We start from the raw sequence: 19,322 nt of genomic DNA, 5'->3' as shown, positions 1-19,322 counted from the left end.
TGAACATGAAAATGGATCTCCTACACCTATTAGCTTCTGATAGAAAATAGAAGGTGAAACTCTAGGATTATAAAATCCTGACAGTTAACATTTATGGACTCACACATCTTGGCTCACAACGGGGAAGTTCTGTTGTTGGTTTAATGTTCGGGAAACAGCAGAGAACATCTTGGCTAGTAGCTAACCATTAGCATCAGCAACTCCACACGACACAGCTCCTTCAGGCTTGTGTTATTTGTGGAGATAAAACATCAAAAGTTGCAAGTCAGAAGTAGAGTTGCGTAGCTGTTAGCAAATTAGAGGTGAGATGTCCAGATATGAGGAAATAAGACTCTGTCTGAAGCTACTTTCTCCTCCAGCTGACTTCTGCATCCTGAAATAGGTGCACCAGAGCTTTTTTTCCCCAGAGTTTGACTTAAGCCTAACTTATTTTCTCCGTCTACATCGGTACGGAGACACGCAACGTCATTGTGCGTCCACACAAGAGCTCTCAGACGGGCTCGCAGAGGGTAACGGAGACATGCCCAAATTTTTAACTATCAATTCATGTTTATTTATAAAGCACCAAATCACGACAAGAGTCGTTTCAAGGCACTTCACATGGTAAACATTCGAATACAGGTCAGTTCATTAAGCCAATCAGTAAAAAGTTTCCTATATAAGGAACCCAGCACTTGGCATCAAGTCACTGACTAGTGTCAGTGACTGTACAGCAATCCTCATACTAAGCAAGCATAAAGCGACAGTGGAGAGGAAAACTCCCTTTTAACAGGAAGAACTTCCAGAGGATCCTGGCTCAATATAAGCAGCCACGACTCACTGAGGATCGAGAAGACAGAGCAGACACACACACACACACACACACACACACACACACACACACACACACACACAACATAAATACCAAGTAGTGTTTCTATGGTTACATTGTGATTTCTTAGTTAATTTTCTATTTAGTGAAAGGTAAACTTTATTGTATTTATCCTAGTGAATCTATGATTCAACAGGTAAACTAGTAGTAGCACATTCAATGTCAAAGAGAGTAAAATGTTATTATCAGGAGAGGGAGAATGTTTAAATGGTTAGCAACAGTGTTCAAGCTGATGGCCCCCTCCATGAGGCCACCACAGCTCAGTAGAACATCATTCACTATCTGTCAAAAGTGACAGAGACCGCAAGCTTGTGATTGGTCAGGATGCTGCTTCCTGTAAATTTGCCAACAGCACTGCTTTTGCCCCTCAAAATATAAAAAGATATTTAGCAGCAGACATAGAACAGCGGGCCACCGCAGAGGTGAAGGCTAGACTGTCCGAATTCAGAGCCGCCGGGTTCTGGTCTTAGCGGTATTCAAGGACCCGGCCTTGCTAGACCGGCGAGGACCCGTACTCGTAAACATCCTGCCTGTGGATTCGGACCTCGGACACACCCGCTGACTGCTCTTTCACATAACCACGTTCGGCAGAACAACTTCCGGTTCAAAAGGCCAACGGATCCATCATCCAATCAGTGATGCCTGTTGTTGCAGCGTTGGTACCTACCTCTTCCGGTTTGTGTTTTCAATTTGGTTTTTTGTTTAGTGATTTGTTTTTGTGTTTAGTGAATTTTTGTTGCATTTAGTGAATTTGTTGTTGCGCTTTTCAATTTGTTGTGCGTTAAGTGATTTGTTTTTGTGGTTTGCACTTCAGGGCCACCGTATGATGGCGACGTCCAACAGAAAAACATCTTTGTCAATGCGACTCTTCCTCGCGGAGCTGAAGGAGAAGTATAAATTAATCCTTACAAGCTGTTCATTCCTACCACAGACCACTGCAAATGTAAGAAAAATATGAGTAAAGTTGACATTTAAAGTTTTCATAGAAAAGCTCGTGAAACCACAACTCCTGTTGCCAAATGAACACAGGAGGGTTTCTATCTTTTTCTATAGATCCAATCTTTAGTATTTTCTGTGATTATATTTTGAGCCTAGTCTGTTTCACCTTTGCTCTTAGAATATTTACTAGATGTGCTTTATTGAATCAGTCCTTGGCAAAGATTAGGCCACCCTAGAAATAAACATATTTTCCTCTCACATTTTTGCCATATTAGAAGCAGATCTACTGGGTCACAGTTCAGGATGAAAGACAGTTAGTATGACAGACTATAAATCAAATGAATGAGGTGTGAGTTTAAAATGGCATCAAGGTGTGAAACGTTTTACAACTGCTTTTATCTTTTAGTCACTTCCCTTTAAAAAAAGTCATGAACCATAGCCGCCTATTTTGGCAACAACCTAACACAGAATTTTGGATCATAAAGGTGTCAAACTGTTCACGTTGGCCTCATAATTTTGGTTTTTCAAGCCCGTCATTTTCACACCTTTTAAGCCACCAGAGTGTGTTTAAACATTTGAAATCATCACTTCTGTTTTAGAGTAAATTTGCTCCTTTTGTTTTCATGTTTTCCCTCACGGATCAAAGGCAAAAGCTACAGTTTCTTCTTGTGAAACACTTCCTTTTGCCCCGACATGTAAAACCCAAACTTTTATTTCTGTTTTGCCATAAACAAGAATTAGAGCGTATAGACTTCTTCAAGTTGCAACACAATGCTGACCTATGAGGGTGGCAAATGTATGAGTCATACTCAGCATGGTGTTGGACGTCCACCAATAACCTATAGGCAATTAATGTTTTGGTAATTACGTTGTATTTGTCAGGAGATCCATCACCTTTGTCTCAGAGCAAAGTTGGCATTGTTTTCAAACAAAACTGACTTTAAAATCTCAATCGCACGACACTGAAAGAGTTTTAACAATGCCTTTTCCCCTCACACCTGTTTTTTATTTGCTAGAGGCAATCTGACAGGAGCTTAAATGTGTTTGTGCCTTTTCTTTAATAAACAAACATCACATTTTTATCATATTAGAGCACAGGCCTGTACGGGCAACAGTTTCCCCATAGAGATATGCTCTATCTTAGCTTCATCTTGCTGTTTGCAAGACGAATCCTCTGCAAGGCACCTGTGTGGAAGTCATCAATTTCTTAAGACAGTTAAGTCAAACACACACAGGGAGATTTTATCAGCTGCAAGCCCCAGCAGTTCTTGTAAATGCCGACAGAGATGAGAGGGAGACATACAAATCACTCGGATCGTCCCATGAAAGATTAGATAGTGTTGTTCATCATCGCTTCAGCATACGCTTTCACTAAAGCTGTCTGCGCTTGCTTTCTTCCTACGGATTTGTTTTATTTGATAACCTAAGTCTTGGGCTCAATTTGTCCATCGTACATTAAAAATGCACTCAGTCATAAAAGCTGGGCGGGTTCAAAGCTGCAGTTAAATAAAAAGCTGTCAGACTGAGGAGAAACGTTGCAATCAACACTCGCCCACTCGGTCTCTGTCCTGCTCAGGGTCACGAGGGGTTAGATCAAACCCGTCATGGACAAGGCTAACCAGTTAACTCTGAGGTTAATCAGTGGTCCAAACTGACCTGTCTGTGGTAGGAAAACTAGACTATCAAGTCTTTCTAGCTGTTAATGCTAATCATTAAACTGCAATGGAGCCCATGCTTATCAACATTTTCTTCCAACTGGGATGTCTTATTTCCCTAATAGCTCTCATGAAACTGTTTACATAACATTATGCTGAGATTTGCTGGAAAACGATCCAATCTGGTAATTTAAAAATGTTTAATTTGTCTTCATATGGACATAAAAATTACACATCAACTTGAATAAAAACACAAACGATAATAATTAGGATTTGATAAGATTTATTATTGTCTCCACATCCTTAGAACACATAATATCTGAGAACTTGTATACAAAATGTATGAAATAACACACTGTCATTTATGTGACACAAATTACAAAAAGACAAATTATTGCCTGAAATATAAACAGTGAAAAGTACCTAAAGACATTAAAAAAAACAGGAATCACATTATTATTTACTGTTTATGTTTTATAATCAAACAGCCAATTCAATATCTGACATCCTGAAACCAAATGTTTTCTCTGAAGCAGCCATACATTGAAAAACTTAATAATAAAAAGTGGTCTGTCAGTTTCAAGGGTTGAACCCTCGAGCAAAACGCCGCTGCTCTAGACTAGCTTTTGACCTTTATCTGAATGCTGAGTGAAAGCAAAAGCAGTGCTACATTTTCTCGGCCACCATCCTCGGTTGTCTTCCTGAAAGACGCCATTAAATTGCCATAAAACTGCTTAATTACTCAATAATAAGACTGCAGAAAAGTGAAGGAAGGCTTTTTCATCAAGCAGTCATCTTCAGCCTCTGTATTGATACTACGGAGAGAAAAACAGACGCTTAAAGATCACTGCACAAATTTCTCTTTGGAAAATGTTACATTTCTTCTTTATTTACCTTTCTTTGCGGTTTCTTGGCTTTGGTCTTTCCATCAATCATCTGCATCAGATCCTTGACCCATCCTTCACTGGGGTCTGTGCAATATTTCTTTCCCTTTCTCATTTTGAAGCTACAAAAACAAAAAGAAAATCAGGGGGATTCAAGTGATCTGCTTTCGAGTTAACTCCTCTAATGCTTACATCACAGCTGGGATGTTGCAGCTGCCATCTGTCTTCTGGTGTGTGTATCTAACTGCATGTTTTTGCACGCGTTTCTCCATTTTTCTCACATATCTCAGACAACAGTCGTCGTAGGACACTAAAAAAATCAGACATTCCGTTCAGTTTATTGTCACCATACCATGGATGCCATTTTTCTCTAGTAAAAGTAGTTTATTAACTGAGACAGGTATCAGGTAAATGTATCATTTTAACAGTAGTAAGCTGAGTAGATACACTGATCAGAGTCAAGTCAGCCCTTTTTGGCAATGAACCAAACTTATTGACCCTGATTATCTCCTTATTGACTACTTCCACAAACTAGGAGGATCCCCCCGTAAAGCATTACTTTGTGCCAAAGCAAAGCAGACACACGAAAGGATCAGGAAGAAGAACAGCGTGTTGAACTGCATGGTGAAGTCTTTGGTGATCGTCCTAAAAAACAAAACAAAAAGAATTACTAAATGCTACAAATCTGCAGTGAGCGTTATCTCTAAGAAGATAGCACCTCCCACACCTTTTCCTTAACTCACCAACCCTTGAACTTTGAACAAATATGTCGTATTGTATCAGTTATCTTCCTGGTAACAACCCCCCCAAAGGTTAAACAGAAAAACATCCTACAAGTTTAACATATTAGCATTTAAAAATTTTTTCTATTTCTGCGTTTTATTTTAATGCATGTGTGAAATAATTCCCTAAAAGATTTACATAATTAACATAAAGCTACACATTTGTAAAACCGCACTTTTACATCCCATGCATGTAAATTACTAAGTTTAAATAAACAGATCCACTAATTTATTTCCAATTCCTGAAAAACCTCTTTGGTTCCTCACCTGTAATCCTCTTGACTGTATGAGCTTTCCGTTCTTGAGTCTGCTAACCTGTACAGACAGCACTCTCTTATAAAGCACTCGCGACTCACTGGCATCCCGCCAAGGATTATATTACTTTGATGCACCTTACCTTTGTACCTAATCTTATCTTTCTTCTTGCTCTTTCTGTTTTAAAATTTGGCTTAAAGTTTTTATTTCTGTGCACTTTGAAGCTTCCCTCACTAAGTTGAAGATGCACATTAAAAGAACTATGTTTGTTACTCAATCTATGAATTAGTTTCTGGTGAAATCTCTCCACCCTTAACTCCAAACATGTAATACATTTGAAGGGAGTGGTAAAAATGTTATACATATATTTCTATGCAGATGATACTCTGATATGTTTATCCAAAAATCTGGATTAAATTAAGCTCTTATCTGACAGCAAACATAACACACACAGAAATGCTGTGCTTTTACTAAGCATTACCTCTTCTCAGGTCATAATTTTGAGATCAACACAACCCCTTTTTAATGGTCCACTTTGTTCTTCACAAGTTAATATGGCGAGATTACAGAACTGTGCATGCTAAAGGAGGATCGCCTATTCCCAGACATCAACACAGTCATGATGGATGAGGTCTTTGTCGTGACGCCCAAGTGTGCTTCTAATACAAGCAAAGTAATCTTCAACATGTCTTTATCCCCATTAGATTCTGCTCCTCTCCTTTCAGAATTGTTTTTTTCCTGCTGGTCCTTCTAAGAGTTCTTGCGGCTGGCTGGTCTCACAATTACCCTTTGATATTACTTTCTCTGTCTTTCAGATAATTATAGTTGAACAGAACACATTTAGATTGTGGAGAAATCCGAAGAGGGCTGCAAACAATGGTAAATTATATAAAAAGGTGTCAGTCCAAGCCCAGGAATTCCTTGGTCAAATTATTTTAACAAATAATAATTTACCAGGTTAGGCTGGGGGTACTCTAGAGGTATGTGGTACCAGGCCTGTGTGACTGGTGTCAGAGCTTGGTTTGCGGTGTTGGACTCCTTCAAGGCTTTCCTTTGTCACTGATTCTGTTCATAACTTTTATGGACAGGATTTCTAGATGCAGACAAGGTGAGGTGATCCGTTTTGGTGACCTAAGGATCAGGTCTCTGCTTTTTGCAGATGATGTGGTCCTGTTGGCTTCATCAGACCGTGATCTCCATCTTTCACTGGAGCAGTTTGCAGCAGAGTGTGAAGCAGCAGGGAGAATCAGCTCCTCTAAATCTGAGATCATGGTTTTGAGTCAGAAAAGGGTAGAATGCATTCTCCGGGTCAGGGACGAGGTCCTGCCTCAAGTGGCAGAGTCTAAGTATCTTGGTGTCTTGTTCATGAGTGAGGGAAAGATGGAACGCAAGTTCAATAGTCAGAATTGTAGCTGCATCTGCAGTGATGTGGGTGCTGTACTGGTCTGCCGTGGTGAAGAGAGAGCTGAGCCAGAAAGCAAAGCTCTCGATTTACCGGTCGATCTACGTTCCTACCCTCCTCTATGTTCACGAGCTTGGGGTAGTGACCGAAAAAATGTCATCGTGGATACAAACGGCCAAAATGAGTTTTCTCTGCAGGGTGGCTGGGCTCTCCCTTGGAGATAGGATAAGAAGCTCGGTCCTCTGGGAGGTGCTCAGAGTAGATCCACTGGGAAGAGGGAGATCTGGGCGTCCCTACCTAAGCTTGGTTTATGCTTGACGCATTTACTTTCCGCTTGGTGATGCGGCTCGTGGATGGAACGCGCTTCACAACTTGCAGCGTTTATGGTTCATGCGGCTTGTCTCTGCGGTGAGCCAATATTCTCCCAAACTGAACGGGGCGGCATGGAGCTCTACGGCATGCATCCAACACTACACCATAGTAGAAGTAAAAATTACTGTTGTTTACAACATGGCATTCCAGCATTTTTTAACAGCGTCCTCGTCTTTTCCGACAGTGCAAGCTATTTCTCTCCAAGAATTATTAACAAACATGTTGATCATGGTAATCTTTGAGAGCTGAATCATACAAATGTCTGTATTTATGAACCTCTGCCATACTAGTTCTTGTCAGTCCGCCATGTTTTTCCGCGTCCGACCGTCCTCGTGGTTAGAAAATTTCCTAGGTGAGCGGTGTGGAAAGTTTGGGCCGTGCGGAGGCGCGGTGGAGGGGCGTGGTTGTTAAAATGACGCAATTTTGCCACGTGGAGCCATGCGAACCTCGCGGACGCGTCGAGCATAAACCAAGCTTTAGGCTACTGCCCTGTAACCCGACCCTGGATAAGCAGAAGAGAATGGACTGATGGATGGTTGGTTGGTTAGGGGCCGCTTTGTTTAATCACAATATGAATCTGTTACAGATTGTTGCAGTCGTATCAAAAATATTGTAGCCTGGCAAGCCAGACTAAATAAATGTATTATTTAGTCTGGCCATGCTCCATTGACGGCTCTCGGTTGTGGGGCGGGTTCTACCGTTGTCTTTCAAATGATCTCCACATTCCACTGGACAATGAATGTGACATACTCTTGTTACACTCTGTTGCATCATCCCACCCACCAGGCATATAGAGTGCCCTGATTGGCCCACAAAGCAGATAAAGCTCTGTGATTTGTTCACTAAGCAGATAGAGCACTATGATTGGCCCACCATTATGGACCAATCACAGCTCTTTATGTGTTTGAAACCCCTCTAGAGAGCTGTGATTGGCTAGCCAGAGTCCTGGTAGGAGCTGCTGAGGTTCCAATGGAGCATGCCTAGACCATTCTTTGCAAAGCAAGAATTTGGTCTAGTTCACTAGGCTAAAAATATTGCAGATTTGAAATAAAATATTTCAAACCAAAATAAGCTTGTTAATCATTTTTATCAACTGTTTCTGAACAATATTGCTAATATAAAAAGAATGTTGTAAACTAAATAAAAAGTGTTACTAGATTTAATTATTGTACATATAACTGGATCAAGAGCAGGATGACAAGTTGGAAAATCCAAATATCTGTTCTGCTGATCTTGATGCTGTTTTCCTGGTTTTAGAAGACGATTAAATACAGTTAATTTAGTTGGATTCTATAAAGGTTAATGAGAGTTTCTCCATTCACAGTGGCTGGTCTCTATCAAACCTAATTTATTCTCTAAATATTTTCTTAATTACATAATTTGCTAAGAATCTAGTCTCAACTTAATGAGGGTTCAGAGGAAGCTATGGGGCCAGCATTGTTTTTTCAAAGCTTTTTATTATTTAGAATTTATGAAGTTTGGTACTCCATAAAGAATAACCACACTCTCTTAAGCCACTATTGCCAAGTTTTAGTTGCACCACAGTTGTTCAATCTGCTAATTAAATATAAATCATACTGTGGAAATAAAGTACAGAGGATAGCTACAGCAATACTAAATGTGCTCACCGCTTCTCCCACCAACTGGTTGAAAGTGGAACAACAACTTGTTGTAAACAACGTGGTCGCTCCTTGCTGCAGCTAGCGCTAACAACAAGCTAACTCTAACATGAGCCAACTGATACTAAAATAAGCTACAAAGTAAAAAGAGTCATACTGTTTGACGAAAATAATATTATTACTAACAAGTCCAGTATTAACAAAGCCAGGTCACCATCACTCAGTGGCTTCATATCAACCATTTGCTCCCTCCAACAAGTGGTTCACTGTGGTTTTAGCTCTTTGATTTACCTTCAAAAATATTACTGTCTTACTTTTACTTCCAATATCTGCTACGATGCCAACTAAACAGCAAATTCCTCTTCTTCTTGTGCTTTTTATTGACAGTCTGCAAACTGCAAAAGTTAACTATATTAGCTACCAACACGGTCAATAGGGAGCCTAAATCACTTCAGCATCTTTGGTCCCCGGAAGAACAAAAACATGAATGCAAGTCAATGGGGCTAAAAACACTATTTTCTAATGCGCTTTGCCTTACATCCTGGATTGCACATATGTTGTACTGCAATTTAAAATGAAAAGTAATGATGGGTGTTTCGACCATGCCAGTCACGTACTTTGAGATTTATTAGCTTGTAAAGTTCATAATTAGCATGACTACAAACTGGATATCGGCATGTCACAAATGTGACGTCACCACATGATCTCCTCTCCCCTAACGTAGCTGCTACTTACCAAATAACCAGATTTATGGTGGTTCTTTCCTTCTGTGGGAAGTTCGCTGAACTTACAGCCATTTTCCCTCAGTTTTCTCTGTGTCTGGTTCGATGGCGTCACTTTCGTTAAGCGCATTTGTTGTCCTGGACTTATTTTCACACAAATCCTAAAATATTGTTTCCCCCGTTCGAAAATAAGCACGTTCTTGGTATCAAAATTAATCTTAAAAATTCACGGACATCATATGTGAAATCCACAAAACAAGCGGAAGAAGAAAATAGCAGAGGACAGGAAAACACGCAGCTAATTAATCAAATGATTTGGTTCTGTACCTTTCTCTTCAGCACAGCCGACAAAGGTTTATGATGGGTCAGTCTTCCTGCATGCTCAGATCATTCCCTTCCCTTGCTTGAAAAATTGTTCTAAAATGAAAGTTGAACACATATCTTTTTTATCTGTGAATTGAATGCCGTTTGGCGAGTCTCAAATAAAAATTTGGGCATCTTACTGTAAAAAATAAACTCTAAATAAACTATGATCACACCCAGAATCAAACCCGGGTCTCCTGCACAGGAGTCCGATTTCTTACTAGGCGAGCTAAAGCACCAAAGAAGTCTTTTGTATCTGTAATATTTATATCCTTGATTACAGCTAAAACAACATTCAAAGAACGGTTTGGAGTGAAAATGGCTATTTTGTTGTTAATTTGCAGGAAATATCTAGAGGAAAGTAGCTAAGGGTCCTCAAAAATGTAGCTAGGTTCATCACTAGGCGTTAGGAACTGCGACAAAGTCGCTGAGTTGGCACTACCTCACTCTCTGCTGCTAAAACTACTGATAGCAAATGCTACGGGCTATGCCTGAGCGTGAACGCGCATGAAGCAGCCTGCTCGACCCGAGCAGATCTCTTTTTCTTTTTCTGTGATTTTACAGAAAAACAGGCAATCACAGTAAATTGCCAGGGCTCATTCTACAGGACCAGAGCATTGCAGGAGAATGTATGAAGAAGAAATGTATTATTTCTATACATGTTTTGGCTGTCAAACTTCCATAATGCCCCTTTAAGAACATCTGAAACTAGTTTAAGAGCAATAGCTTAAAGGGTTAAAAACTCTTTATTGTTTCTTTAATGGTCAGATTTCATGAACATCACAGCCTCAGGAAGACGTGGTTCCTCTTACTGTCTTAATTTCCTCGAGTCGCCTCAGTCTTCTGTCTGAGGGAAGGAGAGTGAATAAGTCATTGGTTTTGCTTCTGCTAGAGTGAATGCCATCACCTAGTGTTTTTGAAGAAGAATATGAGAAATATATTTTTTTTCACATATTCTTCACACACAACACACACACACACATACATATATGTATATATATATTTTTTCTTCACATGCATCATGTTCTGAAGTTCTTTAATTTGATTTGTGTGGACTTTTCATCAGGTAAAGTTTGAACCATAAAAGCTGTAGATTATCTCCCGATTATAATTCAGCTGGCCGGATAAGATTACACAACAGCTGTTGACCCCTGCAATGGATATAAAAAAGAAAATCGAAAGTAAATAAGTTAAATTATATTGCACTTCGATGTTACAGATATAGAAATATGTAATATATTTGAGTAATGTTTAATCGATACAATAGAGTAACCCAAAATCCTGCAGAGGCTGTAAAGCAAAGCTTTAAACACATAAGGAAATAGTAAAACAATGCTGGTAAATGTGTTAGCAATAAAAACAAAGCTTTTTTGTACTATTTCTTCACAGAGATTAGTAAACTGGACTGGTTTCATGGAAATATGTGACAGAATGACACCAGGTTTTAAAAATGGACAAAAAACAGTTATATAGCGTTACAGAAGCATAGCAAGGTATTTGCACCAAGCCATAAAACCATTAATCTTATTTCACTGTTTCTACATTTTCTGGAAGGTCCGTGTAAATTAGACTGTGGGGAAGCTGTTAAATAGTACTGGGCAACCTAATTTAAATCACTATAGTGCTATACTTAAACTGGAACACCTTTAAGCCGGGCGTACACTGTGCGACTTTTTCACTTTTTTGAGCCGATTTTCCACTCGTGCGAGAATCCACGAGATTGGGGCGAGTTTTGCGCCGAGCGTCGTGTAGTGTACAGGGGGTTACAGAGGCGATTAACACCACGTGACCAGCTGCCGATCAGCAATCGTGAGCTCGCACAAACTTCTGGTGTGTTTAATATTTTGCGCGTCCCTTGTGAGGGTATCGCATTGTTGAAGCGGCGCTGCAAGCAGCTGTGACCCAAAAAGTATCAGAACCGCTCATGGCGCATGCGCAATCCTGCATCAACACCGCTCGCCCGCTATTTCCCTAATAGGCTAATTAAGACATCTTTAAGTCCAAGTGGTTTATAATTAATTTTGTGTTAAATCAATAAAACATGCAAAAACTCCAAATTATGTGATAAATTTATATCATACACACATTTTTTGGGTTTAGTCGCAGATATTGAAATCAATGAAGCCATCAAAATAAGGATAATTTTGTTCAGTGTGGAAAAGACAACGAAGACAATAGCCCAGTGGCTGATGAGAATATGGAATTACAGATATATGCATCATAGAAGTTAGATGCAAAATGCACAAGATTTTGTTGATAGGTTCAATTCCCAAACATAAAATCTGATTATTTATTAGCCATCCTTGGTTAAAGGTGTTTTTTTATGCCTTAACATGGTTTGGATGTCTAATTTTCCCTGTTAGACCAAATATTCCCCGGTTTTTAAACTGGATGTCAAAGAACTAGCCATAAATCATGTGGAACTTTTCAGTGTTTTTTAAAGAAGTGTAAAATTGTGAAACACTAGGGGTACAAGATCTGATTTGCCCTCTATTCATTCGGCTCATGGCTTGAGAAGCCTTGCAACACTTGTCAGCATCGTTTATATCAGATTTCCACTTAGGGCTATTCCTGTTAATGCCTGAAAATAGCCTGTTCCTGTCATTTTCAAAGAGTTTATTGTGCAAGGCTGCATGACAAATGTTAACAAACCTTTGAAGCCTGAAACGGTCATCTGATACGAATGCTCACTGTTTTTGCTTCTTACTCGTGTGAGCTGAAATCTGCTGAAATCCTGTGAAGCAATGTGGTAATGTTTTCTTTTTGCCTGCAGGATACAGTTCTTTAGCACTCTAAAATGCAAAAAATGTCATAGAATTGTTTATATTTCCTTCCAGATACCACCCAGGTTCTTAAGTGTTTCATATATATTAAAGGTACTCTGATTTATTTGTAAAAGCCTTCAGTCTAATTGTGCAATTTCCAACTTGCTTTGTTTCCTTTTTTCTGTGCAAGAGCTAAATGTTCATTGGCAGGACAGCCCTGCTTTTCCTAAAAAAAATATTGACAATGATGATCTTTATTCTCAGCTTACACATTTGAAAAACCCTGATGGATTAATGGCTCTGACTATTTGTCAGAAAATGATGGTCTACTGCCAAGGGGACTTGGACTCCCTCCGGGTAATGATTCACTGTTGTCTTCAACATTCCTTTCAGACAATGTGATATGTTGTTTTTTCCCTTCATCTTTGCTGCCATTTAACATGCATTTGAAAGAAGACATCTCCAAGAAGCCATTCATCAGTATGCGAGATTCTTTACTTTGGCACACAGTATAAAAAGTCTGCAGCACAGATGAAAACATGGCAGTTTCGAGTGCTGTGAACTGAATAATGGAACTGATTTAACTTTTGTTGCAACCAGCCAACTGTAAGCTACAATGCTCGTGAAAAAAGAAAAATAATGAACACAGAAAAACAGGTTTTTGCTTTGACTGAATCTTGTGTAGTTATTGTTTTGAATGAATTTAAAGCGTCTGCAAGCGGTAATGTTTTCCAATTGCACAATCACAAAGGTTTTTTAAAGGTGTAGAACACGCTCTAGTACAAAAGAATGTCTTGTAAGTTGTACTCTGGGGAAAACAGTCTCCAGTGCATCAGGAACTAGAAGTGAGCAAGATCAAAGTTGAGTTTCAGACGGCAGCACTTGGAACCTTATTTCCTGATATTTGGATATCTCGTCTCAGAATGGATAATAGCAATGCAACTCTAACACTTGTTGGTTCTGCAACGTTGATGTTTTATCTCCACAATCCAGGTGTCAGAAATAGGGTGAGAAGCTTAGTCATTCAGGAGGGGCTCGGAGTAGATCCACTGCTCTTCCACATCGAGAGGAGCCAGTTGAGGTTGCCTGGGCATCTGGTCAGGATGCCTCCCTAGAGATGTTTACTGGGTACATCAAACCAGGAGGAGATCTAAAAGAAGACCCAGGACACGCTGGAGGGACTCACTCAAAGAAAAAATTTGTTGGGTGAACATAATAAAATTATGGAAAGGATTTCCACCTAGCTGAAATGCTATGATTCAGCAATATAGAATTTTGTTGAGTGAACAAAATGTTAACATGTTGGTTCAACTTGATATATTTTGGTTACTGTGACCTAATTATCATTGTTCAGCACAACTAGATTTGTATGGGTAAATTTAACATTAAGTACATGATTTGTTTGTGCAATTTAAACACAAAAATATTATGTTGGGTGAACGTAATAAAAATAATATGGAAAAGATTTCCACCTAACTAAAATGCCTTGATTCAGCAAAATATAATTTTGTTGAGTCAACAAAATGTCAACATGTTGGGTCAACTTGATACATTTGGGCCATCGTTACTTAATTAGCATTGTTCAGTCAAACATTTGTATGGGTAAATGTAACATAGGTCCCATTTAACTAATGTGCTTTTTTTGTGCTATTTTACCTGATAGAAGTAGTTACATTACTTTAAAAAAATACACATCCAGGGCAGCGATGGAAGAGTCAGCTACCCCTGCCACATGCCAAAGTGCTGAAGCGCAAGACACCGAACACACTGCCGCTGGTTCCCTCCAACAGCCACCAGCAGGCAAGGAGGATGCAGCGTCTTGACCAAGAACACAAAAACTGCAACACACTAAGCAAAGTGTAAAACTGCAACCCTTCGGTTACAGGAGAGGTCTCTCAACTCCTCTGCCAATGCTGCCCCTATTACCCAAAACAAATGTTAAGTGCAAGAAATGCTGATATCCAAATCGTTTTGAACATTAAGAAAAGCAGAAACTGAATTTTTTAAATAAAACTTTACTTCATACCATGAAGGTACTCGGCTGGCCAGGGAACACCTTGGGATTCCCCCAGAGTAGCTGACCCAAATGGCTGGGGAGAGGAAAGTCTGGGCCTCCCTGCTTAGACTGCTATCCTGTAACCCGACCCTGGATAGGCGAAAGAATGGACTGATGAGTAGATGGATAGTTAGTTAGGGGCCGATATCCAGATAAGCGGCCAAAAATGGATGGATGCATAGATTTCACATGCCTTTTTTACTGCCCAAATAGTTACCTGATTCAATTACCAACTGGTGTGGCGAATAAATAAATTGGCTAATATTTGCCATTTGTTTAAAAATCAGTCACTATAGAGCTCCGGGAGTTGACGTCACTTCCCCCGGCATGCAACAGTTCAAATCGAAATGGCGCCATCTTGGCAGGCAGAAGCTCACAGCCGGGCTATTTGTTATTGTCAGAAAACTCAATCAAACGGGAAATATGGTAGATTCCTGTTATGCCCCAGGATGCAGAACAGACGCGGACAAGATTAGGGAAGAGCCTTCTACAGGATTCCCCAGATCCGGAACCTCGCAAACGTTGGATCATCGCAATAAAACGCGCTATTGACCGTGCTAAAATGAAACTGTGGGATCCCGAGTAAAGGTTTTCGCTTATGAAGCGACCACTTCATATCAGGTACTTAAACAAACGTTTCCTCAACTGTGTATGGTATTTATTTTAAATGCTTTTATTACGATTCTTAGTGGGCTTCCTAAACTTATTTTGGCATGGCTTTTTCTATCTTGTTACTCATAGCAACAAGTAAACATCACGTAAAATGTTGCCTCGTGATTTCTGCGTGCTGCCGTTTACGTGTCTTATGATCACAGCAAATAACCGGCTAAGCTGTATTTAATTTTTAAGCAATGGTTTATCAATTGTAGGATCACACATAAAAACCACTTTGGATTGCTATTATCTGTCTCACCGAGACAGATCTCAGACAGATCCTGAGACGCTCCTGCCTGACTTTTTTATTTTATTCACGGAAAAAAATCAAACTAGTGATTTCTCTTGGTGTTCATTACATTCAAACAGCACAGCACTCTATTTAAACTACTTACATGTAAATCTATGTTATTTGTCCATCCATCCATCCATCCATTCATTTCCATCCATCCATCCATTTTCATCCGCTTATCTGGAGTCGGGTCGCAGGGGCAGCAGCCTAAGCAGACAGGCCCAGACTTCCCTCTCCCCAGCCACTTGGGCCAGCTCCTCTGGGGAAATCCCAAGGCATTCCCTGATCAGGTCCGCTCTGACAGCTTCTGGCGTTTTAAAAAAGTATCCCAGGGGCACGGTAAGGGTCAGAGATGTTTAGTCTATTTAATTTCTGACTATATAAAACGATTTCTTCGGTTTTAAAGTGTGAAGTAAACTTCAACGGAGTAAAATCCAAGCCGATCCCGTTCATTTTGTTTTCCTTTGTTGCCTGTCAATGTGGCGTCTATTCTCAGAGAGTCACGTGACATCCGGAGCTCTATAATAGTATCTGTGCAAACTTGGCTGATTACAAAGAAGATGCAGTTGCTGCAGCTCTCAATTCACAGTGAAAACTAAGTGTACAGAAGAAGTGAGAAGTCAATTTATGTCCCGAAGTAGCAAAATGTCTGGAGAACATCCGTGTTTTAGAAGGAAACAAAGTCAAACTAGTTTTTGTTAAGTGTCTTTAACTTTAACCACAAGTCTGTAAACGTATGTTATTTAAAATTACACTGAGGCAATCCCAGTGTAGACAGTGTTTCTGTTTGACTAGGATAAATTTGGGTTGTCTAATAAATGTACTTCATACTTTTGTATCATATGTAGTTAAATGCAGCATATGTAGATTTTGGTTCATTGAAATATTAAGAATTCAGCCCTCAATAAATCATTTGAACCCTATAATTATCTAACATTCAGTTGCCTTAATGCAGTGTTCTTCCAGAAAACCCTCCCAGGAGACAAGCTTTAACACACCAAAGGAAACACAAGATGGTTTTGAGTCTGCAGATTGCATAATTATCAGTACCCTTGTGTTTCCAGTGAAGTCCCCACGGCATTATTGTTAGTTTTTCATAACGACAATCTGAAACCAAGAAGTTTGTTATGTAAGAAAGAAAATATTGAGAGATTTGGAATTCCTTCAAAGTAATGCATGTCATACATAGATATTACCTACATTCAGTCTAATTTCCATGCCTTAAGTGGTTTATAATTAAAGGTTTGTGACACTTGAAGGATCTGGTCTACTGGATGTGAAAACTTTGATAAACGGGCGGTACTGGCCACATGAACGCATTTGACAAAAAGTGAAACTGTTTTGTCTCAAAGCTCAAGCCAAGCTTTTTGACAAATGAGGCCCAGCTTAGCAAGCAGTATAAGTTCAAGCAGTAGCCTGTTGGAGTGTAACCCGAGGGGATCTCCGAAGCTAGATTCTTTCTCAAAGATTCTTCTTGGCATTGTTCAGAACAAACTGTGATTAAACGTGCTGTATTCAGCATTTCTTAACTAAACCTGGAGTTCTTTTTCTCAGGGGAGAATTATTTTTCTCTTGCTTCATCTTTATGTACCAAATCAGTCTTTAAATCAACATAAATTATGTTTTAGGATATTAATTTAAAAAGCAAAAAAACAAAAAATATATTAGAAAAATAAATGTAAAGAAGGCAGAACACTGAATGTTGTCATTAATCCAGGGTTATGCCTCTTTGGATTAAAGATCATCAATAACATTATTTTCATGAATTGCTTCAATCATAACAAAAACAGTGCACCATCTAGTGTCAGAAATAATGCCTTGCATCTACCACATGGGTTTTCTCACCATATGAGCCAAATGCAAAGCTGTAGAAGTACAGAAACAAATGTGTCTACAAAAAAAGACTTGAAAAGGTCAAAACGATTCTTTTTTTCCCCCACAGAGAGCCTATAAATCCAGAAGCCTCCAGAAGAGGCTTGTTTGTTTGTTTACAAACCTGACTCAGTCCCCTGAAGAAATCATTATGCTTATGATTTTTTGGGAAGAAGTTGCTTCCATCAAAGATACCATTGTAGAAAAAGGGAGAATGTCCCTTATTGCTACTTTTTATGGCAAAAAATATGAATCTGTTGTGAGATTGAAATAGCATTAGAAACTGATTACATTTTACTTCTAAAAATGTCACCTTTTCATTTTTTGTGTGCAGTAATTACATCCATCCATCCATCCATCCATTTTCGGCCGCTTTTCCGGGGTCAGGTCATGGGGGCAACAGCCTAAGAAGGTAGGCCCAGACTTTCCTCTCCCCAGCCACTTGGACCAGCTCCTCTGGGGGAACCCTAAGCCATTCCCTGACGAGCTGTGAGACATAGTCTCTCCAGCGTCTCCTGGGTCTTCCTTTAGGCCTTCTCCCAGTTGGACGTGTCCGGAAAACCTCAGGGAGGCATCCAGGAAGCATCCTTACCAGATGCTCGAGCCACCTCAACTGGCTCCTCTCGATGTGGAGGAGCAGTGGTTCTACTCCGAGCCCCTCATGGATGACCGAGCTTCTCACCCTATCTCAAAGAAAGAACCCAGCCACTCGACGGAGAAAACTCATTTTGGCTGCTTGTTCGGCTACTCATTCTTTCGGTCACTACCCAAAGCTAGTGACCGTAAGTGAGGGTAGGAACGTAGATTGACCAGTAAATCGAGAGCTTTGCCTTCCAGCTCAGCTCTCTGCACCACGACAGACCGGTACAATGACCGCAGCACTGCAGATGCAGCACCAATCCGCCTATCGATCTCATGCTCCAGCTTTCCCTCACTTGTGAATAAGACCCCGAGATACTTAAACTCCTCCACTTGGGCAGGACCTCATCCCTGACCCGGAGAAAGCATTCTACCCTTTTCTGAGTCTGAGTCAGAAAAAAAGGGCATTAATTACAGTCTGGTTGAAATATTAATACTTGAAAAAACACAATCAGATGCATTTAAAAGGCCTCCAATAATATTAAAGCAAAACAAAACGATGCAAAAGTAAAACATGTTCGTTTTGGTGTCCTGCATAGTTTTTTGATCCACCTCTTCATTTTTTTCACTTCATGCATCCTTTTTTTTCTTGGAATTTTGTGCTATTTTCTTCATTGCATGTCTCAGTGGTTGTTGTGCACCTTTGTTTTAGTTACATTTAAGTAACTGTTATTCTCTTTGTGGCCATTTGGTGCTCTTTGTTCTTTTTTTTTTTGCTACTACATCAAGTTAATTTATCTCATCTTTCTCAATTTTGCTTGTTTTATTGTTGTTTGTGTACAATTTTGGTGGCTCATGTTGTCTTTGTTGTTAAATGCATGTCTATTTTGTGTAACAATAGAAATTTTATGTGTGTTTGTCACTAAGTAGTCACTTCACCTATGTTTTAAAGTCACATTAAATATTGTGTGAGTATTTCTGTAGCTCATGTTCAGTTTTGATAGTTTAGATATAATCTCCCCCAGGCCTTATGATGAACACTGTTAAATCAGTTATGTTTGCATTTTATTTTTGGTGCTATCACTAAGAACTGCAGCCACAAGTTTGAGCATTCTCCCAAGTCACTTACATGCTACTGAATGACAATAAATAAATATGAAATCATTGAGTTCACTCCACACTCAACTGTCCAAGAAATGTTCCTAGTTGTGATTGAGTCAAAACCTTTGAATAAGGGCTT

At 39.6% G+C, this 19,322-nt stretch overlaps 1 protein-coding gene across 1 annotated transcript; it reads right to left on the bottom strand.

Annotated features, from left to right (window-relative positions):
• Window positions 1–3,731: 3,731 nt before the first annotated feature.
• ccl25a (chemokine (C-C motif) ligand 25a) lies at window positions 3,732–5,719 on the bottom strand. The gene is made up of 5 exons (XM_015956331.3): window positions 5,399–5,719; window positions 4,909–4,994; window positions 4,542–4,659; window positions 4,360–4,471; window positions 3,732–4,280 (listed from the first exon to the last, which is right to left on the bottom strand). Exons 1-5 carry the CDS (start codon window positions 5,491–5,493, stop codon window positions 4,263–4,265), a joined length of 429 nt encoding a protein of 142 aa, XP_015811817.2. The 5' UTR covers window positions 5,494–5,719; the 3' UTR covers window positions 3,732–4,262.
• Window positions 5,720–19,322: the final 13,603 nt, after the last annotated feature.

This window comes from Nothobranchius furzeri, chromosome 11, assembly GCF_043380555.1.
Source record: "Nothobranchius furzeri strain GRZ-AD chromosome 11, NfurGRZ-RIMD1, whole genome shotgun sequence".
NCBI lineage: Eukaryota > Metazoa > Chordata > Actinopteri > Cyprinodontiformes > Nothobranchiidae > Nothobranchius > Nothobranchius furzeri.
Note: the sequence above shows the minus strand (reverse complement) of the source record. Positions and strands in the feature narration are given on the sequence as shown.

What these genes read in the sequence shown, in the direction of transcription:
- ccl25a (XM_015956331.3), bottom strand. Translation starts at nt 5,493, where the DNA reads ATGCCAGTGAGTCGCGAGTGCTTTATAAGAGAGTGCTGTCTGTACAGG. An exon ending in CTGCTTTGCTTTGGCACAAA is followed by an intron (nt 4,660 to 4,908) that starts GTAATGCTTTAC and finishes TGATTTTTTTAG; the next exon opens with TGTCCTACGACGACTGTTGT. An exon ending in TGCAACATCCCAGCTGTGAT is followed by an intron (nt 4,472 to 4,541) that starts GTAAGCATTAGA and finishes TTGTTTTTGTAG; the next exon opens with CTTCAAAATGAGAAAGGGAA.